At 44.8% G+C, this 27,454-nt stretch overlaps 1 protein-coding gene and 2 pseudogenes across 9 annotated transcripts in view; 2 read left to right on the forward strand and 1 right to left on the reverse strand.

Moving 5' to 3' along the window:
• Window positions 1–5,942, reverse strand: part of Atxn2 (ataxin 2) — an 83,012-nt gene extending 77,070 nt beyond the window's left edge. For 6 of the 9 annotated variants that reach the window (XM_057764165.1, XM_057764164.1, XM_057764160.1 and 3 more), the window contains exon 1: window positions 5,463–5,793. In XM_057764165.1, coding sequence (XP_057620148.1) covers window positions 5,463–5,647 — 185 coding nt within the window. In that variant the 5' untranslated portion in view covers window positions 5,648–5,793. Of the gene's footprint in view, window positions 1–4,754; window positions 4,797–5,462 lie in introns of those variants that run through there. The other 3 variants (XM_057764167.1, XM_057764158.1, XM_057764166.1) reach the window with 2 other exon arrangements.
• A 4,331-nt stretch (window positions 5,943–10,273) lies between these two features.
• Window positions 10,274–11,995, forward strand: LOC130872125 (pre-mRNA-processing factor 17-like; annotated as a pseudogene).
• A 10,572-nt stretch (window positions 11,996–22,567) lies between these two features.
• Window positions 22,568–23,283, forward strand: LOC130872087 (PCNA-associated factor-like; annotated as a pseudogene).
• Window positions 23,284–27,454: the final 4,171 nt, after the last annotated feature.

Genomic DNA, 27,454 nt, shown 5'->3' on the forward strand with positions numbered 1-27,454 from the left:
CACTGTGAAATATGCCAAAACAGACAGACACACACAAACAAACACACACACTCTGAAATTCCAAATGTACTTTTGAGACTGAAGCCTAGACTACATTCTTATAAAGGTGGGTGTAGGAGCCTACCATAGTGTCGATCAGTAATCCCAGAACTACCAAAGCAGAAAGAAGTAGGATGCACTCTGCAGATTCATGCTAAGTAGCAAGTTCCAGGCCAACATAATAATGGACCAGGCATTATAGTGCACACCTTTAATCCCAGCACTCAGGAGGCAGAGCTCTGAGAATAGAGGCCAGCCTAGTCTACAGAGCAAGTTCCAGGACAGTGCTACATAATAGAGAACCCATCTGAAAAAAAAAAAAAAAATCAAAGCTAAAAATTGGGCTTGCGAGTTGGCTCCTTAATTAAGAGTGCTTACTGCTTTCCCAGAAGACCAAGGTTCAGTTCACAGTACCCACATAGCAGCTCATGACTGCTTCCATCTCCAACTCCAGGAGATCTAGTGCCCTCTTCTGGCTTCCTCAGGCTCTTGCACACGTGGTACACAAGTACACAGACTCACATACATACACATAATTTTTTTTTTTTTTTTTGGCTTTTCGAGACAGGGTTTCTCTGTGGGTTTGGAGCCTGTCCTGGAACTAGCTCTTGTAGACCAGGCTGGTCTCGAACTCACAGAGATCCACCTGCCTCTGCCTCCCGAGTGCTGGGATTAAAGGCGCCACCACCGCCCGGCCATACACATAAATTTTTAAAAATAAACTGAAAAAAGAAAGATGTCTAGGTCATCAAACCAGTAGCCCAAGGCTACTTAGACCTAGTCTCAAACAAACAAACAAACAAAAACAACAACAAATATGAAGGGCAGCCTGGTCTACAAAGATACTGCCCCACCCACCCCTAACCCCAATAAAGAGGAAAGGAAAGAATATGAATTAACAAGTGCTCGTTCGGGCCGGGCGTTGGTGGCGCACGCCTTTAATCCCAGCACTCGGGAGGCAGAGGCAGGCGGATCTCTGTGAGTTCGAGACCAGCCTGGTCTACAAGAGCTAGTTCCAGGACAGGCTCCAAAACCACAGAGAAACCCTGTCTCGAAAAACCAAAAAAAAAAAAAAAAAAAAAAACCAAGTGCTCGTTCCCAGTAGAGTCACTAAATAAGAGCTGAGAATGTACAATGTTTGCCTAAAATGCAGATAAACCCTGAATTAACATGCCCAACACTGCATAAACCGGGTATACACCTACAATTCCAACACTCAGGAGAAGGCATGAGGAGGGCCATAAGTTCAACATCATCCTCCCCAGTAATTCAAGATCAACCTACAAAAGATCTGATCTCAAAGACGCGGGTTCAGTTCCCAGCACCCACATGGTAGCTCACAACCATCTGTAATGAGGTCTGGTGCCCTCTTCTAGCCTGCAGGCATATACACAGACAGAATATTGTATACATAATAAATAAATAAATAAATATTTTTTTAAAAAATCATAAACTAACAGCTAATAACATAAATAAGATTAATTTAAGAAAAATTCCCAAAGTTTTTAAACAGTTCCTTCAGAAATCATGGATCTGCATCTGTAGTATATACTACAGGCTCCAAAATATCATTACATATAGTCCAGTAAAAGCTCAAATGAAGCCGGACAGTGGTGGCGCACGCCTTTAATCCCAGCACTTGGGAGGCAGAGGCAGGTGGATCTCTGTGAGTTCGAGTCCAGCCTGGTCTACAGAGGGAGTTCCAGGATAGGCTCCAAAACCACAGAGAAACCCTGTCTCGAAAAACCAAAAAAAAAAAAAAAAAAAAAAAAAAAAAAAAAAGCTCAAATGAAACTCAAACACAAGGGCTGAAGTGGTTAAGAGTACTTGCTGCTCTTGTAAGTCTATTTCCTATGTGGACCAGGCTAGCCTCAAACTCAAAAGATCCACTTGTGCTGGGATTATAGGCACCAACCCTGGCATTTATTGCTATAGCTGAGGACCCTAGTTCAGTTACCAGCACCTACCTGGCAGCTAACAATGGTTCGCACCTCTAGCTCCAGTGGATACAAAGCCCTCTTCTGGCCTCTGGGCATCAGACAAGCATGTAGGGTACTTACAAACATGCACACAAAATACTCCTACACATAAAAATGTTTTTAAAACGCAAAAAGAAATAACCAAGAGGGATTGGATGGATGGCTCAGGAATTAATAGCACTGTTTGCTCCTGTGGAGAACCCAGGTTGGTTCCCAGACCCACAAGATGGTTCACAGATGTTGCTAACTCCAGTTCCAGAAAATACAGGGCCCTCGTCTGGTCTCTGTGGACACTGGGCATTCATGCAGTGTACTTAGCATACAAGCAAACAAAACAGTCATCCATATGAAATTTTAAAAAAGATCTTTAAAATACAGAAACTAGGAAGAATACACAGGAAACCACCTGCTTGTAATGCTTGTACATGACCCTGACACAGAAGGCTACGGCCCCTGACCCCAAAAGCAGCTGACAACTACAAAGAAACATTTCCACAGTAGAGCTGCCTCTTTGGCTCTAGAGCCCACTAAGCCATCTGAGAAATAACACGGCACAACCTGTGAGAGCCGTAAAATCTTAGAGTCCTTGACCTAGTGAAACCACTTTTCGGCACTTTCTCTAGGGAAAAATAAAACTGAAACAAAAAGATTCCAGTATGAAGATTTTACTGTACCACCTCTACCAAAAAAAAAAAAAAAAAAAAAAAGATTATGAAGACTAAACTCCCAAAAGTTAGGTAGAAACTTAGCTTAGTAGGTAAGTTACTATTTAAGAATTTTAAAAAATCCACCAGGTTAAGGGGGAACAAGGTTGATCACACATAAGCACAGCCTCACAAGGAAAAGGTCAAAGTCTAGAACAAGCAGTGGGTTCAGGTGCAGCTGTGCGGTAAGATTTTTAAAAAGTGATCACACAGTTCTTTTCTAAGGAAAAAGTTCTCAATTCTTTTCACACAAAACCCAAGTCTGATTCAGGCTGGCTGAGTAGCTAAGTCCTAGTCCAGCAAAAGTAAGGCCCTGGGTTAGAGTTCCAGGCTGGGGAAGGTCCAGAAATAAAATGGTGCTTCAACAACAGTGAACTTCTAGGCTGGGAAGAATATTTTGCTACCATAAACATAACATTATCAATGCCACTTTTTCTTGTTAATTCTTCTTTTAAGTTTATTTATTGTGGGGGAGGGGCAAAATGCCCCTGGCAGGTGTGTGGAGGTCAGAGGACAACTGGCAGTAGTCAGTTGCTTGCTGCAACCATGGTGGTGGGATGGGACTCCTGGTTGACAGGCCTAGCAGCTAGCACCTTTACCCACTAACCCATCTCAGCAGCCCCCAATGCTACATCCCCCCTTCCTCAGCCACGTTGACAGTCTTATTTTTAGTGACACATACAAACCCAAGCAAAATTCTAGAGGTTGTAACGGATTTACAAAGAACCCGGAGAAGACTGAGAACTTAAAAGCTATTCTACCATGTTAACATTAACCAAGGCTCTGTACAGAACAAAACTGCATATTCTGAGTCTGGTATTGGACTAAAAACTTCGTCAAAAGAGTGAGTGCTAACATGTATACTTCAAGTGACAGAACTCAAAGCAAGGAAAACTCTAAATGCCTTTAACTTCTGAGGACCCTCAGGAGCAGAAAGATGAGTGGTACTCTTGCCTTGCTCATCGGAGATGCTCACCTCCCTGTAGAATAATTCCACTACAACCTAATCTTTATGCCTAAGGAGATAGTGAAGTTTAGAAACTTTAGTTTTAGTTGGTATTTGAACAAGTTAAATACATCTGCCACTCTCTGATAACTAAAGGGAAAACATGGAAAAGCAAAGAAAATGGGATGCATTCATAAATTTAAATATTTTTCTTTTTTTCACTAAAAGGACAAAACAAAAGAAACTCAAATCACAAAACCTTAACTTCACTGAGTTGGGGGAAAAATGGTTTAATTTGAACTAAACAGGCTGAGGAGGTTTGAAATGTCTCACGCTAGGGAAAATTGGAAGTGTGGGGGAATAAAGTAAAAAACAGACTGTTCCCAGCAGGATTCCTTAAAAACCTGCTCTGATTCACCCCACGGCTTAACTTCTGCTGTAAAGGAACGCTCTCTAGAGATGGCCGACTGGAAACTGCGGCTAAAAAGAAAACTCAGTACACGAAAAATCCCCATAGCCCACCTCCTAAGTTCTGGATGTCTATTTAAGGAGGAGGCTGGTCAAGGCTCTGCCAACCAGGCCTAGGCCAGAGGGAGGCACAGCAGTGTCTGTAACACGGATGAACTCGGGGCACAGGGGAAATGGACTTGCATGCCCTTGGTAAGCTCTGGCGGCGCTTCCCAAGTTAAGGACACCGGCCACAATGGAATGGAGTCTATTGGCATTTGCCTCCCCGTTTTAACACTAAGCGTTTTCTTAGTTCGTGAAATACGAACTGACAATCGCCTCCACCCCTCCCCACCCCCGCGCGCGCACACCCTCCAGAGTCAAGCCCAGTCACACAGGACAGCACCCGGCTTCCAGCTTCTACCAACAAAACCGGGCCCAGGGGAGAGGAGAGAGAAGGGGGACGCAGGCGCAAGCCAACACCCGCGATGTTGCCATCAGAACCCGCACCAAAAAACTCCTCTGTTGCGGTTCCTCATCTCTAGAAATTTCAGGAATTGGGACGGGGGCTGCGGGGAAAATGCGCTGCGTGTCCGATGCCCGCCGCCAACCCACCTCGCAAGTCGGGCCCTCGCCCACCTCTATTCAAAGACGTCTTCTGCTCGGCGGACGAGGACCAGCAATGCGGATCGGCCACCACCCGCGCGCAGGGGACCTTGCGGGGAAGGAGGGAGGCCGGCCCGAAGGGAGCCGGGCACTCCCACCCCTTCCCCAGCTGGGGGAGGGCAGCCCGCCGCGGGAACCCCGCCGCCCCAGATCTAAAGCGGGGGATGGGTGCGGGAGGCCGCTAACCACCCACCTCGCCTCGGATGACCACCGTCCTAGGGGCTGCGGGGCGGGAGTTAGATATGCAGGACAACTGGCTGACCCTACTTGGGGCGGCCGGGCCTCAACTTCCCCTCCTCCCTCCAGGCTCCCCCACCTGGCAAAGTGGCTCAGTTCAGGACAGGGACCCCTGCGACGTGCACCCAGGCCCAGCCGCCCTTCCATCACGGGTAGGGGACGCTGCAAGGGGGTGGGGCGGGGATGCCAATCGCCTCTCTAACACACACGAGGGGCAGAGGGCCGCCCCGGCCGTCCATCTTGACCATCTGGGGGAGGGGACGGGATGGTGCAGGAGGCTGGACACGGCCTGAGAAGCCCGAAGAATCGTCCGGCGCCTCCCGCCCCTCCGCGGGCCCCCAGCCCACCGCGATGCGGGCCGGTCACGGGGCGAGGCGGGGGAGGGGACGAGCGGCGCGGGATCGGCCCGGCGGGCGCGGAGGGGGCTGGGGAGCCGACACCCACCTGCCCAGACCGGGGCGCCCGACGCCCGCGGCCGCCGAGGAAGACGCCACCGACGCAGCCGGGGCCGGCACCGCGGAAGACGAAGACGACGCGGCCGAGGCCGGCGCGGCGCCGGGCGACGAGAGCAGGCCACCGCCGGGCTTGCGGCCACTGGCGGGCGCGGGCGGCTGCGGCTTCAGCGACATGGTGAGCGGCCCATACACCGGCTCGCACGCCGGGCGGGGACAGCCGGGAGCCGGGCGCGCAGAAGAGACGCCGGAGCGCGGCGGGGACGCGCGGACGCCAAGCGGGCAGGCGCGGACTGGCGCGGTCGCGGGAGCCAGGGGCAGCAGGACAACGACGAAGGGGCGGGGAGGCCCGCAGACACCGAACAGCCGCCGGGAGCCGGGCCGGGACGCGCCGTTGCCGTTGCTACCAAAACAGTCTGAGGCACAGGGCGGCGAGCGCGGCCCGCGGGGAGGGGCGCCGGGGCCGCGCGGGGGAGGGCCGGCGGAGGGATACGTCGCCGCGCCGCCCCGCCCGCCGCGCCGCGCCGTCCGCGGGAGCGAGCGCCGCGCGGCCCAGCCCGGCAGGCGGCGCGGCTCCGGGCCCGGCGCGGGCCGCTGAGCGGCGGCGGTCGACGGGCGCATGGGAACCCGGCTCGCGGGCGCGCACGGGGCGACGCGGCCGGGAGGGCGCGGAGATGCGAAACGGAGCTGGGGGTGGGGGACTCTTTACCGGAAGTCGGAAGGGTCAGGCGGAAGTCGAACGTGAGACGGCTTGGGGGGCCGGCCGGGACACGTGAGGAGCGGGCGCAGCCGCGTTCGCTCTCGGGGGTCGGGCGAGGGCCGCGGGGATCCGCCCTCGCTGAGGCGGGTCTGCCCTTCGGGGCGGGAGTGCTGATCTTCGCCTGCGGGGCGCCCGGAGCTGCTCCGCTGCCTACAGCCTAGAGGATGGCCCTCGGGCGCCTTCGGGGCGGAGACCCGCGGTTTCTTCCGCGAACCCCGAGCCTGGCACACAGTAGACCCCCAGGTGCCACTGCGTGTTTGGTTTCCCTGCCAGCATGGGAAGCTTGCCACCAGTGAAGCCACCGCCAGCTGCTTCACTTTGCCCCATTTTATCCACCCCAGCTAACTGTTGGGTATCTGACCTTCATCTGAACCCGTTTTCCCTCACCCGAACTTTATATTCCTCCTTCGGGAGACTCGAAAGGAAATGGACGTGATTGGTAGAGCTGGATAATGGGGTCTTGCCATGGATAATGGGGTCTCCCTCAGTGGAGACAAAACAGACCTTACAAAAATGTGAACTTTAGACCTTGACCCTTTTAGAAGTTTTACTTTAACTCGGAGAGGCCGCCAAACACTGTAGTCCGTTTTTTAACATGTTGTAATTAAATTGGAAGCAAGTAGGTAACTTTTTTTTTGCAATGAGTTTAAGTTTTTTTGTTTTTCTTTTTTAAGTGAAATTGCTTAAGAAAATGATGGGCCGCAGAACAGCAAAGTCCCCCTCATTCTACTAAGATCATCCACATAAAGTCAGGCATGGTGTTCATACCTGTAATATGAGCACTTGGGAAGTGGAGGCAGGATTAGAACTTCAAGGTCATCTTCACCTTCAGAAGGATATTCTAGGCGAGACTAAAATACAAGAGACCCAGTCTTTTTTTTTTGTTTTGTTTTTTTGTTTTGTTTTTCGAGACAGGGTTTCTCTGTAGCTTTAGAGCCTGCACTGGAACTAGCTCTTGTAGACTAGGCTGGCCCCGAACCCACAGAGATCCTCCTGCCTCTGCCTCCCGAGTGCTGGGATTAAAGGCGTGTGCCACCACCGGCCCGGTTTGTTGAAGAGACCCAGTCTTAAGTAGTGACGCCTGGTTATGGCACAATCCTTTAATCCCAGCACTCAAGGCAAATGGATGGCAAATGGATCTCTCAGTTCAAGACTAGCTTAGTCTACACAGATTAAAATTTGGAACATATTAAAGAGTCACTAGTAGTCCAATTGAAAATAATTTAACCTCCTGGCTGATATGTAGTGGCCCAGGACCTTAATCCCAGTCCTTGGGAGGCAGAAGCAGGTGGATCTCTTGGATCTCTGAGTTCCAGGTCAGCCTGGCCTACACAGTGAATTCCAGGACAGCCCGGGCTACAAAAAGATACCATTTATTAAAAAAAAACCTTAACCGGAAGAAGCCTCGCTTGGATGCAAAGCCTTGAATCTTACTGCTTGGGAGGTAGAGGTCAACCCTAGCTACACAGCGGTAGAATACCGTTAATGTGAGACATTGTTTCCAAAAAGAAACCAAAAATAACAAATCTAAGATTTAAAATAGTACCTGATTCCTAAATTGAAAATGAATTAGTAAAATATATACAAATATCAGTAATTTCATGTTAAAGATTTTTTAAACATTTTATTTTATGTGCATTGGTATTTGGCCTGCACATATGCCTGTGTAAGGGAGTCAGACCCACTGGACCTGGAGTTATGGACAGTTGTGAGCTATGGTGTGGGTGCTGGAAATTGAACCCTAGTTCTCTGGAGGAGCAACCAGTGCTCTTAAGTCATCTCTCCAGTCCTGTTTTTTGTTTTTTTATACTTAGTTTAACTCTGTGTTGTCTGCATCTGTTTGTGTTAACATATGTATATCTGGCATCTGGAGACCAGAAGAGGGCATCAGATCCCCAGAACTGGAATTGATGTTTGTGAGGCACCATGTGGGTGCTTGGAATTGAACCTGAGTCCTCTAGAAAAACAAGCAGTGCTCTAGCTTAGCTGAGTGAGCGCTCCAAACCCAAGATATGCTTTAAATTAACCTAAAGGATATCAAAACCGAAAAAAGCAAATGACTAAGAAAAAAGGCCCCACACAAAGAGCATCTTCATTCTCTGATGTAATGATTTAACTGCCAGAACTGGAGCCAAGCTCTCAGAATTCAATGGGAAGGTCAAGTTCCAAGCACACTTTGAAGGAAAGAGAATTTGAACAAGAGTGCCTGAACTTGGTAGCTACATATGACTTCATTTATGCTAAATAAATGGGTTTGGGTTTTAAATAACATTTATGTATTTACTTATTTTGTGTATATGTATGTGTGCGAGATCAAACAGTTCAGACTCAGTGACAAGCACTTTACCCTCTAATCTATCTGGCTGACCTGGTTTTAGGTGTTTGTATCTGAGACAGGGTCTCACTCTGTAGCCCTGGTTGTTCTGGAACTTGCAGAGATCCCCCTACCTCTGCTCCCCAGGTTCTGGGGTCAGTGTACCATTATGCCTGGTGTATAGTTGCTTTTGCTTTATAGGAAGACCTGACAAGAACTATGAAATGGGCATTGCTGTGGAGCTGCTCTTGGAGACTTCTGAGCACATCTTTGGCATCTGAGAGACTTTATAGCCTGAAACCCTGAGGCTGAGCTCAGGGTGTGGCTTAGTGCTATAAAGTGTGCTTAGCATTTGAGGCCTGGGGTTCAATGCCTAGCACTGAAAAATAATGAAGAGTGTCAGGATAATGCCCTTTCAGAGCAGTGATCTGGGAAGCCGTTTCTACAGTGGCTCAGAATGACCTTTGTCCTAGTGTCTGACCTTATGAAAATCTGCCCACTGTAATATAAACTATGCCTCATGACTCCTTCCTAAGTAAAAACTGGGGAAAGAAACTAAGGCATTTCACTTAAAAGATTAGGTCACAATAAGACCTTTATTTCAACTGAATCGAGTTACTCGAAAGACCTTGCTCAAAAAACAAAAACAGTAGGGCATAATCATGTGTGCCTTTAATCCTGGCACTCCAGCAGCAGAGGCAGGTCTAGTATACATAGCAGGTTCAAACCACCAACCTTATTTCCAAAAGGAGAAAAGGTTAAATAAATAAATAAATAAACAAATAAATAAATAAATAAATAAATAAATAAATAAATAAATAAATAAGGATGTAGTTCAGTTGGCAAAGTGCTTGCCTACAGTGCTTGAAGGCCTGAGTTCAGTCCTCAGCACTGCATAAACAAGGAATGGTAGGAATACCTGTAATTCCAGCACTTGGAAAAAGTTCAAGGGCATCTTCAGCTACATTGCAAGTATTTTTTGTTTGGTTGGTGTGATGATGTTTTGTGCTCTTACAAATAAAGCCTGCCTGGAGATCAGAGGGCAGAGCTAGCCACTAGTTAACCATAGAGACCAGGCATTGGTAGCACACATCTTTAATTCCATCACTTGGGAGAAGGAATCAGGAAGATCAGGAGTTCAAGGTCACCCTGGGCTACAGAGAAGCTCCATCTAAAAGAGAAACAGAGCCAGACAGAGTTGTTGAGGTAAGAACTATCTAGAAGCTTGCTGCTCTGCTTCTCTGATATTGGCCTGACCACAGGAGAGAGAATCTTTTGCAGTCATGTCCACTGTGATTGCAGATATAGCTGCTTATGGTTTCGGTTCAGGGTTCAAATCAGACTAACAGTGAGGGCAGCTGGTGTCTGCTGCTAGCTGCTGACGCTTTCACGCATCCAGCCACGCCTTCTCTGACAGTGGCGGTGGACTTGACTCCAGAGGTAGCATTTAAGGAAGATTTGGAAACTGGAATTTTCCTGCTTTCTGGATATGCAGAGCCAGCACATATCAGTGACTTCATGTTTGAACAGCAATCTGGTCAGAAGAAAACTATAAGAGAAAAAAGTTCAAAGAAGGCCGGGCGATGGTGGCGCACGCCTTTAATCCCAGCACTCAGGAGGCAGAGGCAGGCGGATCTCTGTGAGTTCGAGACCAGCCTGGTCTACAGAGCTAGTTCCAGGACAGGCTCCAAAGCCACAGAGAAACCCTGTCTCGAAAAACCAAAAAAAAAAAAAAAAGTTCAAAGAAAATAATACATCTAATATTAATGGTTTCTTGGGACTATGAACAGAATATAAGTATGAAAAAGATGTCACCAAACCTTCAGAGGAAGAACAAAAGGAGTTGGATGAAATCACAGCAAAGAAGCAGAGAAAAAGGCAAATAGGAAGAGAAGAGACCGGGAGAGAAGACAATCTTACACGTTGAAGAAATGTATGACTATCAAGGCAGGTCCTACCTTCACATACCTCGGGATGTTGGTGTTAATGTTAATCTACGGTCATCTGTGCCACCTGAAAAATGTTATCTTCCCAAAAAACAAATTCATTTGTGGTCTGGACACACAGAGGGTGTCAGTGTGGTCAGGCTGTTTCCTCTTTCTGGACATTTGTTGCTCTCTTGGTCCGTGGACTGTAAAATTAAGCTATGGAAAGTTTATGGAGACTGGCGCTATCTGAGAACATTTATTGGTCACAGTAAAGCTGTAAGGGACATCTGCTTCAACACTGCAGAAACACAGTTCCTCAGTGCGGCCTATGACAGGTAGCTGAAACCCTGGGACACAGAGACAGGACAGTGTATATCAAGATTTACAAACCAAAAAAGTCCCTCTTGTGTTGTAGGAAGGCCTCTTGTTGGTTCCTGGCTGCTCAACCCCAAAAGAACCACACAAAAGCTGTATTAATTAAATCACTGCTTGGACTATTAGCTCTAGCTTTTACATCTTTTTTTTTTTTTTTTTTTTTTTTTTTTTGGTTTTTTCGAGACAGGGTTTCTCTGTAGCTTTGGAGCCTGTCCTAGAACTCCCTTTGTAGACCAGGCTGGCCTCGAACTCACCGAGATCCACCTGCCTCTACCTCCCGAGTGCTGGGATTAAAGGCGTGCACCACCACCGCCTGGCTAGCTTTTACATCTTAATTTAACCCATTTACATTATTTTATATCGTGGCCTACCGGCAAGGTTCCAACATGTCTGTCTCCGGCAGCAGCTCCACAGCTTCTCCCTGACTCCACCTCCTTTCTTCCAGCATTCAGTTTAGTTTTCCCCCGCCTAGCTCTACTCTACCCTATCACAGGCCTAGGACAGTTTCACAGCACCCAGAGGGGAATCCCACATCACTGTTGTGTCAAGTTCAATCCTGATGAAGACAAGCAAACTCTCTTTGTGGCTTGGATGTCTGACAAAAAGCTCATGCAGTGGGACATTTGCAGTGGAGAGATTGTTCAGGAATATGATCAGCTTTGGGAGTTGTCAACACAATTGTTTTTGTTGATGAGAATCAAAGATTTGTGAGTATGTCTGACGATCAGAGCCTAAGAATTTGGGATGGGATATCCCTGTGGATTCTAAGTACATAGCAGAGCCCACTATGCACTCAGTGTCTGCCGTGACTTTGTCTCCAAATGGAAAATGGCTAGCATGCCAGTCAATGGATAACCAAATCTTAATTTTTGCAGCACAGAATAGATTCAGATTAAATAAGAAGAAAAATTTTAAGGACCATATGCTTGCAGGCTGTGCTTGTTAGGTAGACTTCTCATCAGATATGAGCTATGTGATTTCAGGAAATGGAAATGGCAAATTAAACATTTTGGGACTAGAGGACCACAGAACTCTACAGTCAGTTTAAAGCCCATGATAAAGTGTGCACAGGTGCAGTGTGGCATCCCCATGAAATGACCAAGGTCATCACATGTGGTTGAGATGGCCTCATTAAACTATGGGATTAATGGGATTAAGCTTTTCACAGTCTGAAATTCATCTTTGGTCCAGTGTCATATTTAATTATTAAAATGTGTTGGATGACTGTAAATAGAGACTGTGCTTTTGTTTCCTGGCCACCCAGACCCAAATAATCACACAGAGACTGTATGAATTACAACACTGTTTGGCCAATGGCTCAGGTGTATTCCTAGCTAGCTCTTACATCTTAAATTAACCCATTTCTTTTAATTTATGTATTGCCATGAGGCTGTGGCTTACCAGGAATGCTCTGGCATCTTTCTCCTTCAGTTGCTACATGGTGTCTCTTTGACTCCACTCTCTCTCTCTCTCTCTCTCTCTCTCTCTCTCTCTCTCTCTCTTTCTCTCTATTTGGATTTCTCTGATAAGGCACTGGCCAAAACAACTTTATTCATCAACCAATAAAGTAACACATATATAGAAGGATATCCAACATCAGATGACAATTTGATTTATAGGTAATATTTTCTATTTATAAAATATTTCTTTATTATGTATACAGTATTCTGCCTGCATGTATGCCTGCAGGCCAGAAGAGGGCACCAGATCTCCTTACAGATGGTTGTGAGTCACCATGTGGTTGCTGGGAATTGCACTCAAGATTTTGGAAGAACAGCCAGTGCTCTTCACTGAGCCATCTCTCCAGCACCCATATAGGTAATCTTTTCATACACAGTCTTATGAAGTTGACTTATGGTTTTTGGCTGCTCTGCTTCACTGATCTTTCAGTATTTACCCTGATATCTGACTCTGGGTTCTTATTATTAAGATCAATTAGATCAATTAGAATTCGAGCTATAGGTTGGTTGGGGTTTTGTTGTTTTATGTTTTTTGTTTTTTCCAAGATATGGTTTCTCTGTGTAGCTGTGGCTATCCTGGAACTCACTCTGTAGACCAGGCTGGCCTTGAACTCAACAGAGATCTGCCTGCCTCTGCCTCCCAAATGCTGGGGATAAAAGTGTTGTTTGTTTATTCTAGTTTTTTTTCTTGTTTGTTTGGGTTTAATAAAGGTTTTTTTAAACTAAAAAAAAAAATTTAGAGTTATATTTTATGGCCAGGTGGTGGAGCTGCACACCTTTAATCCCAGCACTCTGGAGACATAGGTAAGCAGATCTGTTTATAGAGCAAGTTCCAGGACACCAGGATGGCACAAAGAAACCCTGTCTCCAAAAACAACAACAAAAAAATTATGGGTGTTTTGTCTATCATCTATATATTTATTTATTTACTTGATTTCATGTTTGTTTGCTTACACGTACCTCTGTGCACCTGTTGCTCTCAGAGGTCAAAAGAGGACATTGAAATTGGAGTTATAGACGGTACAGGCACTAGAACCTGGCCCTCTACAAGAACAGTAAGTGCTTTTGACAGCTGAGCCATCTCTCCAGCCCTGTCTATATGTCTTTTATACAACTTGCTGCTTGGTTCCCACAGAGGCCAGAAGAGGGCATTGGATCTCCTGGGGCCAGAGTTACAGATGGTTGTGAGTTTCCATACGTGCTGGAAGTCAAACCCCGGGTCTGTAAGCCATCTTTCTAACCCCAAATAATAGAGATACTTTTTTTAAAAAAAATATTTATTTATTTATTATGTATACAATATTCTGACTGTGTGTATGTCTGCAGGCCAGAAGAGGGCACCAGACCTCATTACAGATGGTTGTGAGCCACCATGTGGTTGCCGGGAATTGAACTCAGGACCTTTGGAAGAGCAGGCAATGCTCTTAACCACTGAGCCATCTCTCCAGCCCCTAATAGAGATACTTTAATGTAGGCTTAAGCACTAGGGTTAAGAGAAAGAGGTATGCTCAGATGAAAGTAAGACTTACATAAGACCATGGGTCTGGGCTTCTCAAATAGTCAGGAAATGTAAGACGTACCCAAGTGTGAAGACAGGCTTTTCAAAGGGAGTCACCTGCATAGCAAGTCTAAGGCTAGCCTGAACTACATCAGACCATCTCCTAAATAAGACAGAAGAAGGCTATGTTTTAGACTACCATATCTCACCAGCTTTAAAAAAAAGAGAAAAAAACTAACTTATAGTTGTTAAGATGGCTCAGCAGGTAAAGAAGGCATTAGGCACCAAGCCTGAGGACCTGAATTATTCAATCTCCAGGACCCATATGGTAGGAGAGAACCAACTCTCACTAGCTGTCCCCCAGTCCCATATGGCTACCATATGTGCATACCCACACACATGCAACACACAAAATAAATATATATGTAAAATTAAAGGTGTAGAATTTTCTTTTTTTTTTTTTTTTTGGTTTTTCGAGACAGACTTTCTCTGTGACTTTGGAGCCTGTCCTGGAACTAGCTCTTGTAGACCAGGCTGGCCTCTGCCTCCCGAGTGCTGGGATTAAAGGCGTGCACCACCACCGCCCGGCTATGTAGGATGTTTTTAAAAAGAGAAGAAAATCTATCAGTCAAGTTGTAAATTAAATTTTGCAGGTACTTGACAAGGATCTGAGGCCTCAACCAACAGCAGGGACTGGATGGCTACCCCAGGCATGTGGGTAAGCTTGGTATCAGGTCATACCTTAGTCAGGCTTCTACATGACTGCTAGATACCTGGAGCTCAGGTCACCCAGCTAAACTGTACCTGGACTCTTCATTTTTGTCAATATGTTCATTTCTGTGTGTGTGTGTGTGTGTGTGTGTGTGTAGAAGTGTGTATATATGTGTCGGGATGCAGGGGTGTAGGCGTGTAGGAGTGGGGGGTTCTGTAGAGGCCAGAGGTGAACAGTAGGTGTCTTCCTGAACCCTTCTCCGTGAGCTGGCCTGGAGCTCACAGAGCTCTGCCTTCTGAGTGCTGGGATTAACAGTATATGCCATCACACCTGGTCTATCACACTCTGGGGATCAAACTAAAAGTCCTCACATTTCCTTACTTTACCAGCTAAGTCATCTCTCTAGGACTGGACTGCAGCTGGACTCTTAATCTTCTGTTGCTTCTGTTGCTAAACCCAGGGTTATTTGCACATGTGAAATTTACTGGTGTTGCAAACCATTCTCTGAGCTTTCAGGGTTATAGCATCATCAGGAGGTAATGTGACATCATTATTCACAATGTAATCTATTCTTCATCAATGGGCCACTGACGTACATAACCCAAATGTGCTTCCTGCAAGTTTCTTGTGTCTCCTGACAAATTAAAATCTGAGCTAATATCACCCTATATTATTAGCACCTTTTTGCTTTGACTTGTGTATGGGGAGGTGGAAGCACACCGAGATTCATGTGTGAAAGCCAGAGGACAACTTGCGGGAATCAATTTTCTCCGCTGTGTGGGACCTGGAAAGAGAGCTTAGGTCCTGAGGCTTGGCAGCAAGCACCTTACTTGCTGAGCTGCCTTGCGGGACTCTCAGTTAATGTAATCCCAGCACGTGAGAGGTGGGGCAGGAGGAACTGGGAGGGGTTCAGGGTCGTCCTCTGTTAGTTGGTGATTCAGCCTGGGCTACGTGAAACCAGGCCTCAAAGCACACACACAAAAAAGACATCATAAAAATGAAGAGGGGCTTGAGCAACCACGTTGTGCAGTTCACAATCTGTAATTCAACCTGCAGGAGATCCAGTGCCTCTTCTGACCTCCAGGTACTGCTCTCATGTGCAAACAAACACACGAGTTTTAAGTGCTTTTTATTTCTGTTTTATTTTTTAAATAGATTCTCACTATGTAGACCAAAATGGCCTTGAACTCATAGACAAAATGGCCCTCCTCTGCCACCTGAGTACTAGAAGTAAAGGCATGTGCCACCATGACTATTCTTTAAAAAAAGGACAATGGCCCATCAAAATCCCAGCAAAATTCTTCAAAGACCTCGAAAGAACAGTACTCAACTTCATATGGAAAAGCAAAAATCCCAGGATAGCCCAAACAATCCTGTACAATAAAAAAACTTCTGGAGGCATCACAATCCCTGACTTCAAACTTTACTACAGAGCTACAGTACTGAAAACAGCCTAGTACTGGTATAAAAACAGATAGGAGGACCAATGGAAATTAATAGAAGACCCGGATATCAATCCACACATCTTCGAACACCTGATCTTTGATAAAGAAGCAAAAAATATCAAATGGGGGCTGGAGAGATGACTCAGTGGTTAAGAGCATTGACTGTTCTTCCAGAGGACCTGAGTTCAATTCCCAGCAACCACATGGTGGCTCACAACCATCTGTAATGAGGTCTGGCGCCCTCTTCTGGCCTACAGGCATACATGCAGGCAGAATATTGTATACATAATAAATAAATAAAATCTTTTAAAAAAAATATCAAATGGAAAAAAAGCATATTTAGCAAGTGGTGCTGGCATAACTGGATATCAACATGTAGAAGAATGAAAATAGACCCATATCAATCACCATGCACAAAACTCAAGTCCAAATGGATCAAAGACCTCAACATAAAGCCAGCCACACTGAACCTCATAGAAGAGAAAGTGGGAAGTGCATTTGAACACATTGGCACAGGGAACCACTAAATATAACCCCAGCAGCACAGACACTGAGAGAAACAATTAATAAATGGGACCTCCGGGGCTGGAGAGATGGCTCAGTGGTTAAGAGCACTGCCTGCTCTTCCAAAGGTCCTGAGTTCAATTCCCAGCAACCACATGGTGGCTCACAACCATCTGTAATGAGGTCTGGTGCCTCCTTCTGGCCTTCAGGCATACACACGGACAGAACATTGTACACATAATAAACAAATAAATATAAAAAAATAAATAAATAAATGGGACCTCCTGAAACTGAAAAGCTTCTCTAAAGCAAAGGACACAGTCAACAAGACAAAATGACAGCCTACAGAATGGGAAAAGATCTTCAGTAACCCCACATCAGACAGAGGTCTGATCTCCAAAATATACAAAAAACTTAAGAAAATTGGACACCAAAAGATCACATAATCCAATAAAAAAAAATGGAGTACAGACCTAAACAGAGAACTCTCAACAGAGGAATCTAAAATGGCTGAAAGACACTTAAGGAGATGTTCAACATCCTTAGTCATCAGAGAAATGCAAATCAAAACAACTCTGAGATTCCATCTTACACCTGTAAGAATGGCCAAGATCAAAACCACTGATGACAACTTATGCTGGAGAGGTTTCGGGGCAAAGGGAACACTTCTGCATTGCTGGTGGGAATGCAAGCTGGTACAACCCCTTTGGATGTCAGTGTGGCAATTCCTTAGAAAATTAGGAAATAACCTTCCTCAAGACCCAATAATACCACTTTTGGGTATATATCCAAAGGATGCTCAACCGTGCCACAAGAACATGTGCTCAACCATGTTCATAGCAGCTTTGTCTATCATAGCCAGAACCTGGAAACAACCTAAATGTCCCTCGATTGAAGAATGGATAAGAAAAATGTGGAGCCGGGCGGTGGTGGTGCACGCCTTTAATCCCAGCACTCGAGGCAGAGGCAGGCGGATCTCTGTGAGTTCGAGACCAGCCTGGTCTACAAGAACTAGCTCCAGAACAGACTCCAAAACCACAGAGAAACCCTGTCTCGAAAAAAACAAAAACAAACAAACAAACAAAAAAAAGTGGTACATTTGCACAATGGAGTTACACAGCAGAAAAAAATAACGACATCTTGAATTTTGCAGGAAAATGGATGGAGCTAGAAAACATCGTTTTGAGTGAGGTAACCCAGACACAGAAAGACAATTATCACATGTACTCATTCATAGGTGGTTTTTAAACATAAAGCAAAGAAAGCCAGCCTACAAACCACAATCCCAGAGCACTTAGACAACAATGCAGACACTAAGAGAGACTTACATAGATCTAATCTACATGGGAAGTAGAAAGTAGAAAAAGACAAGATCTCCTGAGTAAATTGGGAGCATGGGGACCTTGGGGGAGGATTGAAGACGGGAGGGGAGAGGCAGGGAAGGGATCAGAGAAAAATGTAGAACTCAATAAATATCAATAAAAAATATATTAAAAAAGGACAATGAAAAGGCCTGGAGTGGTGGTATAGACCTTTAATCTCAGCACTGGAAATGCATAGGAAGGTGGATGGATCTCTGTGATTTCAAAGCTAGCCTGGTCTATATAGCAAATTGCAGGATAGCCAGACCCTAACTCTCAAAAACAAAACAAAAAAGGACACTGAAGAATATCATTCTGCTACTGAAAACTGAAACATGTCTACTGCCAGAGATGCTTGGCAGTAGAAAGAGTTCAGTTCCCAGCACCTATATGAGGCAGCTTACAACTATTCCAGGGGATCCAGTGACCTCTGACCTCAGTGGATACCTGCATGCAATTCTACACATAAACTCATGCAGGCACACACACATACATAAGTATCTTTATTATTAAGTAATTTTATTTTGTGGGAGGATGGGAGTTTATTTTTTTCATTTTTTCGAAACAGGATTTCTCTGTGTCGTCCTGGCTGAAGAAAATTCTTGCCCTCTTCTGGCCTATACGCATACATTCCTTGCCTGGCAGTGGTGACACACACCTTTAATCCCGGCACTAAGGCAGAAGCAGGAAGATCTCTGTGAGTTCGAGGCCAAGCTAGTCTACAAGAACTAGTTCCAGGACAGGCTCCAAAGCTGCAGGGAAACCTCGAAAAACCAAAAAGTAAAAAAAAGAAAAAAAAGCATACATTCAGGAGGCAGATGGAACATGGAACATTATAAACATAATAAGTAATATCTTTTTAAAAAATAGATATGATCAAGCCAGGCAAAGATCAGGCAAAGGTTCTGGCTCCCAAGCTTGAGGACCCGAGTTAGACCCTGGGGAAAACCAACGGAAAGGAAACACTCTCCTCTCGCTCTCTCTCACCATACATGTAATCTTTAAAATTATATAAATAGAACTATTTTTTTTAAACTGGCAACATAATACAGAACTATAATTCCAGCACTTGGGAGGTGGAGGCAGGAGGATCAGGACTTCAAAGTTAGCCAAGCATGGTGGCCCATCCCTTTAATTTCAACACTTGGAAGGCAGATGCAAGTGGATATCTGTGAGGTCCTGGACAGCCAGGGGGTACATAATGAGACCTTGTCTCAAAACAAACAGAAAAGCTAAAAGTAAAAAAAGTGTATTTCAACAATGAGCGAACACCTTTTAGATTCGGTGACTGGGTGTTGAGAGATGGCTTAGTGGTTAAGATCACTGGGCTGCTCTTCCAGAGGTACTGGGTTCAATTCCCAGCATTCACATGGTGCCTCGCAGCTGTCTATAACTGTGGCCCTATGGGATCTGTTGACTTCTTCAGGTGTGTTGATGTATATGCAGACAAAACCCCATGTAAAATCAATAAATTAGCCAGACAGTGGTGGCACACCCCTTTAATTCCAGCACTCAGGAGACAGAGGTGAGCAAATCTCTGTGAGTTCAAGGCCAGCCTGGTCTACAGAGCTAGGTCTAAAAACAAAACAAAACAAACAAACAAACAAACAAACAAACAAAAAAAGAGCTAGTTCTAGAACACGCTCCAAAACTACAGAGAAACTCTGTCTCAAAATAAACAATCAATCAATTATAGTAGTTAAAATAAGTAAATAGTAGTTAAAAGATTTGATGACTGAGGGACTGGAGAGATTGCTCAGTAGTTAAAAGCACTTGATACTTCACAACTGTCTTTAGCTCCCGCTACAGGGGATTCAACACCCTCTTACATAATATATGCAGGCAAAACACAAATGCACATAAAATGAAAATAAATAATAAATCATTTTTATTTTTATTTTTTATTTTTTGGTTTTTCGAGACAGGGTTTCTCTGTGGTTTTGGAGCCTGTCCTGGAACTAGCTCTTGTAGACCAGGCTGGTCTCGAACTCACAGAGATCCACCTGCCTCTGCCTCCCAAGTGCTGGGATTAAATCATTTTTAAAAAGAAGAAAAATTTGGTGACTGAGTCCTGTGAACTCTACACTTGCTATGTGATTTCAGCAACCCCTCACACAGCCCTTATATTAATCTGTTGGTTTTGATCCCTTCATGATTAATCAGGTCTCAGGCTCTGAGGTGACAAACGGAGCCCTGCAAGGCAGGGATGCCGAGTGATTTGCTGTTGCCAACCACAACAATGCTTGTCACATGACCCATATGCCCAGCGATTCATTTTCTTGCAATCATTTCTCTTCAGCTCCCGTCGTCTGAGTGTGTTTAACGTGTGATGGCACATTCTTCCCTCAATGCTCTTGATTTCCCTTTCAGAAGCATGAGAATTCCAATCAGTGCCAATCTGCCCCCCCATCCATCCTCTTCAAGGTTCTGCAGATGTAATTTCAAAAATAGGACCATGGCTAATTACAGCAAGAATTTTTTTCCCTAACCACCGTTATTCAGAATTCTTAGAGGCTAATGTATTTGTGGACGCTCCAGGAATCCCAAAAGACTAAAAGTTAGGGGGAAAAAAAGACATTGAACAGGGCAAAGACTTGCAGGAAGGTGGCAGTCAAACACTGAGTCCAGAGTAACAACTTGCCTGTCACTCTGAGCATCTGAGGGCCTTGCACCAACATAGCCAGGAACATAGTGACCTTACAGCAAAGCATTTCAAAGTGCAGACACCCACAAAGCTCTCTTCTGGTATGAGGGTGCTTTTTTTTCTTTTTCTTTTTTTTTTTTTTTTTTTTAACCTTGTCGGATACAATAATGATGCTGTGACATTGTTCCCACAGAAGAAGCTGGGTACCTGTTGACATAGATGGAGAAAAGAACTTTTTGGCTTTCAGTAGAAATGTTTAATGGAAATTTTGGTGCCCCTCACCACAGCCTAGAACTCTGGTTGTAGACCAGACTGACCTTAATTTACAGAGATCCATCTGCCTTCGCCTTTCTCCCCATTGCTGGGATAGAAGGTGTGTGCCGCCATGTTGGGCCCTTTTTGTTTTTATTTGCCCCTCTTCTCCCTGGGGAATTTTGTGGGCAGCCTGTGGTTTCAGAGCCATAAATTAATGGAAAGCCAGAGGTTTGGTATATTCTCTGTTGGGCGAATGTAGGAGGGGATTTGAGATTGGATGTATCAGCATCAGTGACAGCTGGCCTAGCCACTTGCAGTGGAACCAACCAAGGGTCAAACTAAATACTGACATGGCTGATCTGTGGGGACTTGGAGTCTTGTCTAAGTAGACCTGTGTACTGCCCAGAAGGTAGGTAGGCCACAGCTAGAGAATAGCAACTTTTTTTGTATATGTGGTTCTGCAGGAGATTGACTCCAGGATCTTATACGTGCTAATCAAGCAATCTACCACTGAGCTACATCCATGATAGGAATTACAATAAGTTGTTGACATATATTAGTCTTCATTCCATGCCAGCTATATCATCATCTTTTTTCTTTCTTTCTTTTTTTTTTTTTTTTTTTTGATTTTCGAGACAGGGTTTCTCCGTAGCTTTTTGGTTCCTGTCCTGGAACTAGCTCTTGTAGACCAGGCTGGCCTCAAACTCACAGAGATCCGCCTGCCTCTGCCTCCCAAGTGCTGGGATTAAAGGCGTGCACCACCACTGCCCGGCGTCATCATCATTATTTATTAATTATTTTTGTTTGTTTGTTTGAGACAGGATCTCTCTACACAGTCCTAGTTCTCCTGGAACTCACAGAGATCCTCTTTCTGCCTTCTGAGTGTTAGGGATTAAAGGCATGTACCACCACACCCTGCCAACTCTATCTTTATTGTATTCTGCACAGTAACTGGACACTAGCTGGGCTTGGTGGCCCATGCTTGTGATCCCAGCACCCGGAGGCTTTGGCAGCCAGGAAGCCTGCACAGTGAGTTCAAGGTCAACTGAAGCGGCTAGCTAAGAGACTAGGGAGGGGGTGTGTTTATACAACAACCTGGGGCTGGAGAGACAGCTCAGCAGTTCAGAGCCCTGATTCTAGCAAAGGACACATCTGAGTTCAATTCCTAGCAACTCCAAGCTGGCTCACAGCTTCTATAACTCCAGTTCCAGAGGATCCAATGCCCTCTCCTGCCCTCTGGAGTGGAAACTGCAGCTTCATGATCTTGGGATAGTCCTGGTCGTCTAACAATAATGGAGAGATGGTAGATGTTCTCAAAGGGCATCAAAACAGGCAAAGACCGTGAGACCTGGGGTGGGCATCCCATCCTGCCTGGAGAGATGAGGTGCAGAAAAGCCAACTGGGATGTCTCAAGAATAGAGCACGTATGTAGCCTAAGCGACTCCCTGAATTTGATCTAGTCCAACAGCCCTTTGACCTCATCTTATTGAGCAGCATTGCTGTGCACTTTTCAAACATACCGTGTATTCTAGGTCGGCCTTACAAGTCTCCTTTCTCCCATGTTCTTGAAGGGCATTCGCGCTGGGAAAGGGGTCACACGGAGGGAAGTCCAGAAGAGCGAAGCGAGAGGGTGGGGCTGTGTGAGTCACAAACCTGCCAACAAGGGGCAGCAGCTAAGCATGTCTGCCTCAGCTTTTTGGTTTTTGGTTTTGATAGTGCTGGGAATTGACCTCCGGGCGAATGCAGGTTAAGCACACGCTCTACTGCTAAGCCACACATATATCGTTGATTTTTTTTTTTTTTTTTATATAAGAATTTATTTAGGTTCTTGTTCAGTTAAGACATCCGCAGCTGGGGCATTGGTGCGAATTGTCTCTTGCTGTGTGAACATGGTGCGGACCAAAGCAAACTACGTCCCAGGAGCCTACAGAAAAGTGATGGCTTCTCGAGCCCCCAGGAAGGTGCTTGGCTCCTCCACCTTTGTCACCAGTTCTTCATCGTGTTCGTCGAGAAAAGCTGAAAATAAGTATGCAGGAGGGAATCCAGTTTGTGTGCGCCCAACTCCAAAGTGGCAAAAAGGCATTGGAGAATTCTTCAGGCTCTCTCCTAAAGATCCTGAAAAAGAGAACCAGGTTCCCGAGGAAGCAGGATGCAGTGGCTTAGGAACATCGAAAGAAAAGCATGCCCTTTGCAACCTGATCACCCGGATGACGAAAATGAATAGAACTTACTCATCTGAATAATGTCTTCAGTTTACTTAGGTATTCTGGGATGTAAATTTGGGTAGATGTGTTTGTTTATTTGACTTGTTGACTACACATTCATGTAGCCATTCAAAACAACTGGCTGTAAAAAGGGAGGATTTTTATAATTTGTAAATTATAATTGCATACTCGAATTTATAATGTAATAAGATGCTTCTTTTACCTGTTAAGTTTCTTGCTAAAATCAACATTGTATGATGTTTAATTATTAATCTACCATATTTGATATTTGCTTAGATCTATGTACTAATACCATATTATGGACACTTCATTATTGAAATAGTGCCAAATTGTTACGGCTTGTTTGCTTTAAAAACTCAACTTAGTATTTTTCACATTAAAAAATCAGTATTAACTGAATTTAATCTCTTGCCATTTCTTAAAATGGGGGGGCAAAGATAAAATGTCAGCTGGGTGTGGTGGTGCACACCTTTGATCCCAGCACTCGGGAGGCAGAGGCAGGTGAATCTCTTTGAATTGGAGGTAATCCTGATCTACAAATGGAGCTACGGGACAGCCAGTGCAGTTGTACAGAGAAACCCTGTCTCAAAAAACCAAAAATAATACCAATAGAATCAGGAACAAAGATTTCTTAGATATATTAAAAGAAGAATTTTTCTTGGATATACATTCAGTTCAGTATCATAAAATATTACCTTTTTTGCATATGTATTTTTTCTTTTTCTCCCCCAAGACAGAGTTTCTCTATGTAGTCCTGGCTGTCCTGGAACTTGCTCTATAGATCAGGCTGATCTTGAACTCGGCGATCCACCTGCCTCTGCCTCCTGAATGCTGTGATTAAAGACTTTGCCACCATGCCCGGTTTTTGCCAATATTTTTAAAGTCGGGAGTAAAAAATTTGACAAATCATGCTATAAATCAAGTTTTATGCCTCAAGTCCTTAGAATTTCCCCTTCATTTCTCTCTCCTCCCCCACACCCCTTTGGTTTTTTCAAGACAGAGTTTCTCTGTGTAGCCCTGGCTGTCCTAGAACTCAGTCTAGACCAGGCTGGCCTCGAACTCACAGAGATCCACCTGCCTCTGGAGTACAGGGATTAAAGGCGTGTGCCACTACTGCCCTCTCCTTCATTTCTCAAGATGATTTGATCATTGAAGAGATAGGTATACTAATTATTTTGAGGCAGCATCTCATTATGTAGCCTCTAAGTGGCCTGAACTCAATATGTAGAGCAAGCTAGCTTTGAACTCACAGATTTGTCTGTTTCGTAAATGCTGGGATCAAAAGTATGTGCCACTATGTTAACTGATATACTTGATTTTCTCCTTGTGTTTTGTTTAATGACAGGCTATCAATTTTCAAAATTATCCATGTTCTTAGCAGCCATGTTTTTGTGTAATGTTTAAAATAAATGCACAGTTTTACAATACAGTATCCATTTGTGTTTCCTACCATCTATACTATTTTATTTCCAAATACAAATAAATGTATTGGTGTTATTTTTAAGTCAATTTACAAATCATTTGAGATCAGCTGATTATAGACTTTTTTTTTTTTTTTTTTTGGGATTTTTCGAGACAGGGTTTCTCTGTAGCTTTTGGGGCCTGTCCTGGAACTAGCTCTTGTAGACCAGGCTGGTCTTGAACTCACAGAGATCCGCCTGCCTCTGCCTCCCGAGTGCTGGGATTAAAGGCGTGCGCCACCACGCCCTGCGTGTTTTACACTTTAGACACTAAGCAGAACCTCTTAATCCAATTACTTTGAAAATTATGTTTCTTGTTTCCTTTTTTGTTTGTGGTTTTAGCATTTTAAATAAAGGTTTATTTTTATTTAAAAAAAAAGAATTTATTTATAACGTGTATAGGTGCCATATGCTTACTTACGTAAAGGTGCCCACAGAGGCCAGAAGAGACTGTCAGAGTCCCTGGAGCTGAAGTTACAAGGGTTATGAGCTACCCCATGTGGGGTGCTGGGAATAGAACTTAGATTCTCTGTAAGAGCACTAAGTGCTCTTAACACTGAGCCATCTCTCCAGTTCCGTTCTTTTCTTTTTTGAAATGGGTCTCATGTAGTCCAGGTTGGCTTCAAACCCACTCTGTAGCAGAAGCTGCCCTTGAACTCCTGATTCCCCTGCTTTTAGTTCCCAAGCACTGGGATTACAGACCTGTGCCACCAGGCCTGGCTTCATGTTGTTTTGCTTTGTTTTGTTTGTGATAGGGTCTATTATGTAGCCTGAGCTGACCATGGACTGGAGATCCTACTGCCTCAGCCTAACCAAGTGTTGGAATTACAAGCATGCACCACAATGCCTAGCTACCAATGTTTTTTTTTAAACAACTGTGTTGAAATAATATTCACACTATGCAGAAAGGACTCTTTCAAAAACAACAAACAACAGCAGCAGAAAGGAAAGTAACATTCTAGACTTCATTTTATAATACGCAGCTCATGGGCCAGTGGGATGGCTCGGCTAGAAAAGGTGCTTGTCTCCAAGTCTGATTTGAGTTCATTCCGTGGGCCCCATGTGGTGGACGAACTAGCTCCAAAAGACTGTCCTCTGACCTCCACACGTGTAGATAAACAAATGCTACCTTCAGAGAATTTTTTATTTTGTTCAGAGATATGTATCTGTTGCCAGAGAATAATTTTCCTCATTCCAAGAAGAACCCTACACGCCATCTACTCCCTGCTGCGTGGACATTTCCCAGAACACAGACTGACCGAGTGTACAGATACCGTCATCTTGCGCAACACCCTCGCCTCCTCCAAAACTTACCCTCATCTTCCCGAGCCAAAGCTTTCATTCCCCAGCCCCTTCCCCAGGGCCAGGTAACCACCATTTACTTTCTGGTTTTTCTTTTCTTTCTTTCTTTCTTTCTTTCTTTCTTTCTTTCTTTCTTTCTTTCTTTCTTTCTTTCTTTCTTTCTTTCATTGTTGTTGCTGGGGTTTTTTTGTTTGTTTTTCGAGACAGGGTTTCTCTGTTGTTGTTTTTTTTAAAAAAACATTTATTTACTTATTATGTATACAATATTCTGTCTGCATGTATGTCTGCAGGCCAGAAGAGGGCACCAGATCTCATTACAGATGGTTGTGAGCCACCATGTGGTTGCTGGGAATTAAACTCAGGACCTTTGGAAGAGCAGGCAATGCTCTTAACCTCTGAGCCATCTCTCCAGCCCCTCTCTGTGGTTTTTTTGGAGCCTGTCCTGGAACTAGCTCTTGTAGACCAGGCTGGCCTTGAACTCACAGAGATCTGCCTGCCTCTGCCTCCTGAGTGCTGGGATTAAAGGCGTGCGCCACCACCGCCCGGCTAAAGACAGAGTTTCTTTGTGTAGTCCTGACTGTCCTGGAACTCACTCTGTAGAGCAGGCTGGCCTCGAACTCACAGAGATCCACCTTCCTCTACCTTCCTAGTGCTGGGATTACCACCACTGCCCAATGATTTTTCCTTTCTTATTACATCTTAATTTTATGTTTAGCTGTGTATGTCGGGCAGGGAGATGTGTGTGCCACAGAGAGTGAGTACAGGTCAAAGGGCAGCTTGTGAAAGTCCCTTTGACTCTCTGCCATGTGGGTCCTGGGGATTCAACTTGTCAGGTTTGGCAGCGAGCACCTTTACCTACTGAGTCACCTGGCAGGCCCTTGTTTTCCTTCTTTCAAGACAGGGTCTTGCTAATTGGTCCTGACTAGCCTAATGGTTGCTATATAGTTGGGGATGACTGCAAATTAATGGGATCGCAGCATGAATCCCTGTTTCTAGGAGCTGTTCAGTCTGTCTCTGGCTTCAACTCATCATAGAGATTCACCAGAAAGCTGAATGTGGGCTAGAGCAATGGCACAACTCTTAACAACACTAGGCTTCTAGCAAAGCATCCAAGTACTGTTCCCAGCACCCACATGGGTGGCTCACAACCGTCTGTGTCCCTAGTTCCAGGGGTCCAGTGCCTCTGACCTTCATAGGCCCACAAACTTATGCATACATACATACATAAATACATATGCATAATTAAAAATAAATATAAAAAGTAACTGACTGTGTACCTATAATGCCAGCACTCAGGAGGCAGAGGCAGATTGATCTCTATGAATGAGTTCAAAGCCAGCTTGGCCTACACAGCAAGTTTCAGGACAGCCAAATAAATAAAAATACTTATTATTAAGTATAAATAAAAATTAAAAATACTATACAAAATAATAAATAAACAAAAATAGGAGAAGCTGCCGGGCAGTAGTGGCGCACGCCTTTAATCCCAGCACTTGGGAGGCAGAGGCAGGCGGATCTCTGTGAGTTTGAGACCAGCCTGGTCTACAAGAGCTAGTCCCAGGACAGGCTCCAAAAACCACAGAGAAACCCTGTCTCGAAAAAAACAAAAACAAAACAAAACAAAAAAAAAAAATAGGAGAAGCTCATGAATGTGAAGCTCATTGCTCTGAGCCCTATTCTACTCCAGTCAAATCAAATCATAACTGTCTTTTCCCCTGGATTTCTGAGGAGAACTTAAGGT

This window comes from Chionomys nivalis, chromosome 3, assembly GCF_950005125.1.
Source record: "Chionomys nivalis chromosome 3, mChiNiv1.1, whole genome shotgun sequence".
NCBI lineage: Eukaryota > Metazoa > Chordata > Mammalia > Rodentia > Cricetidae > Chionomys > Chionomys nivalis.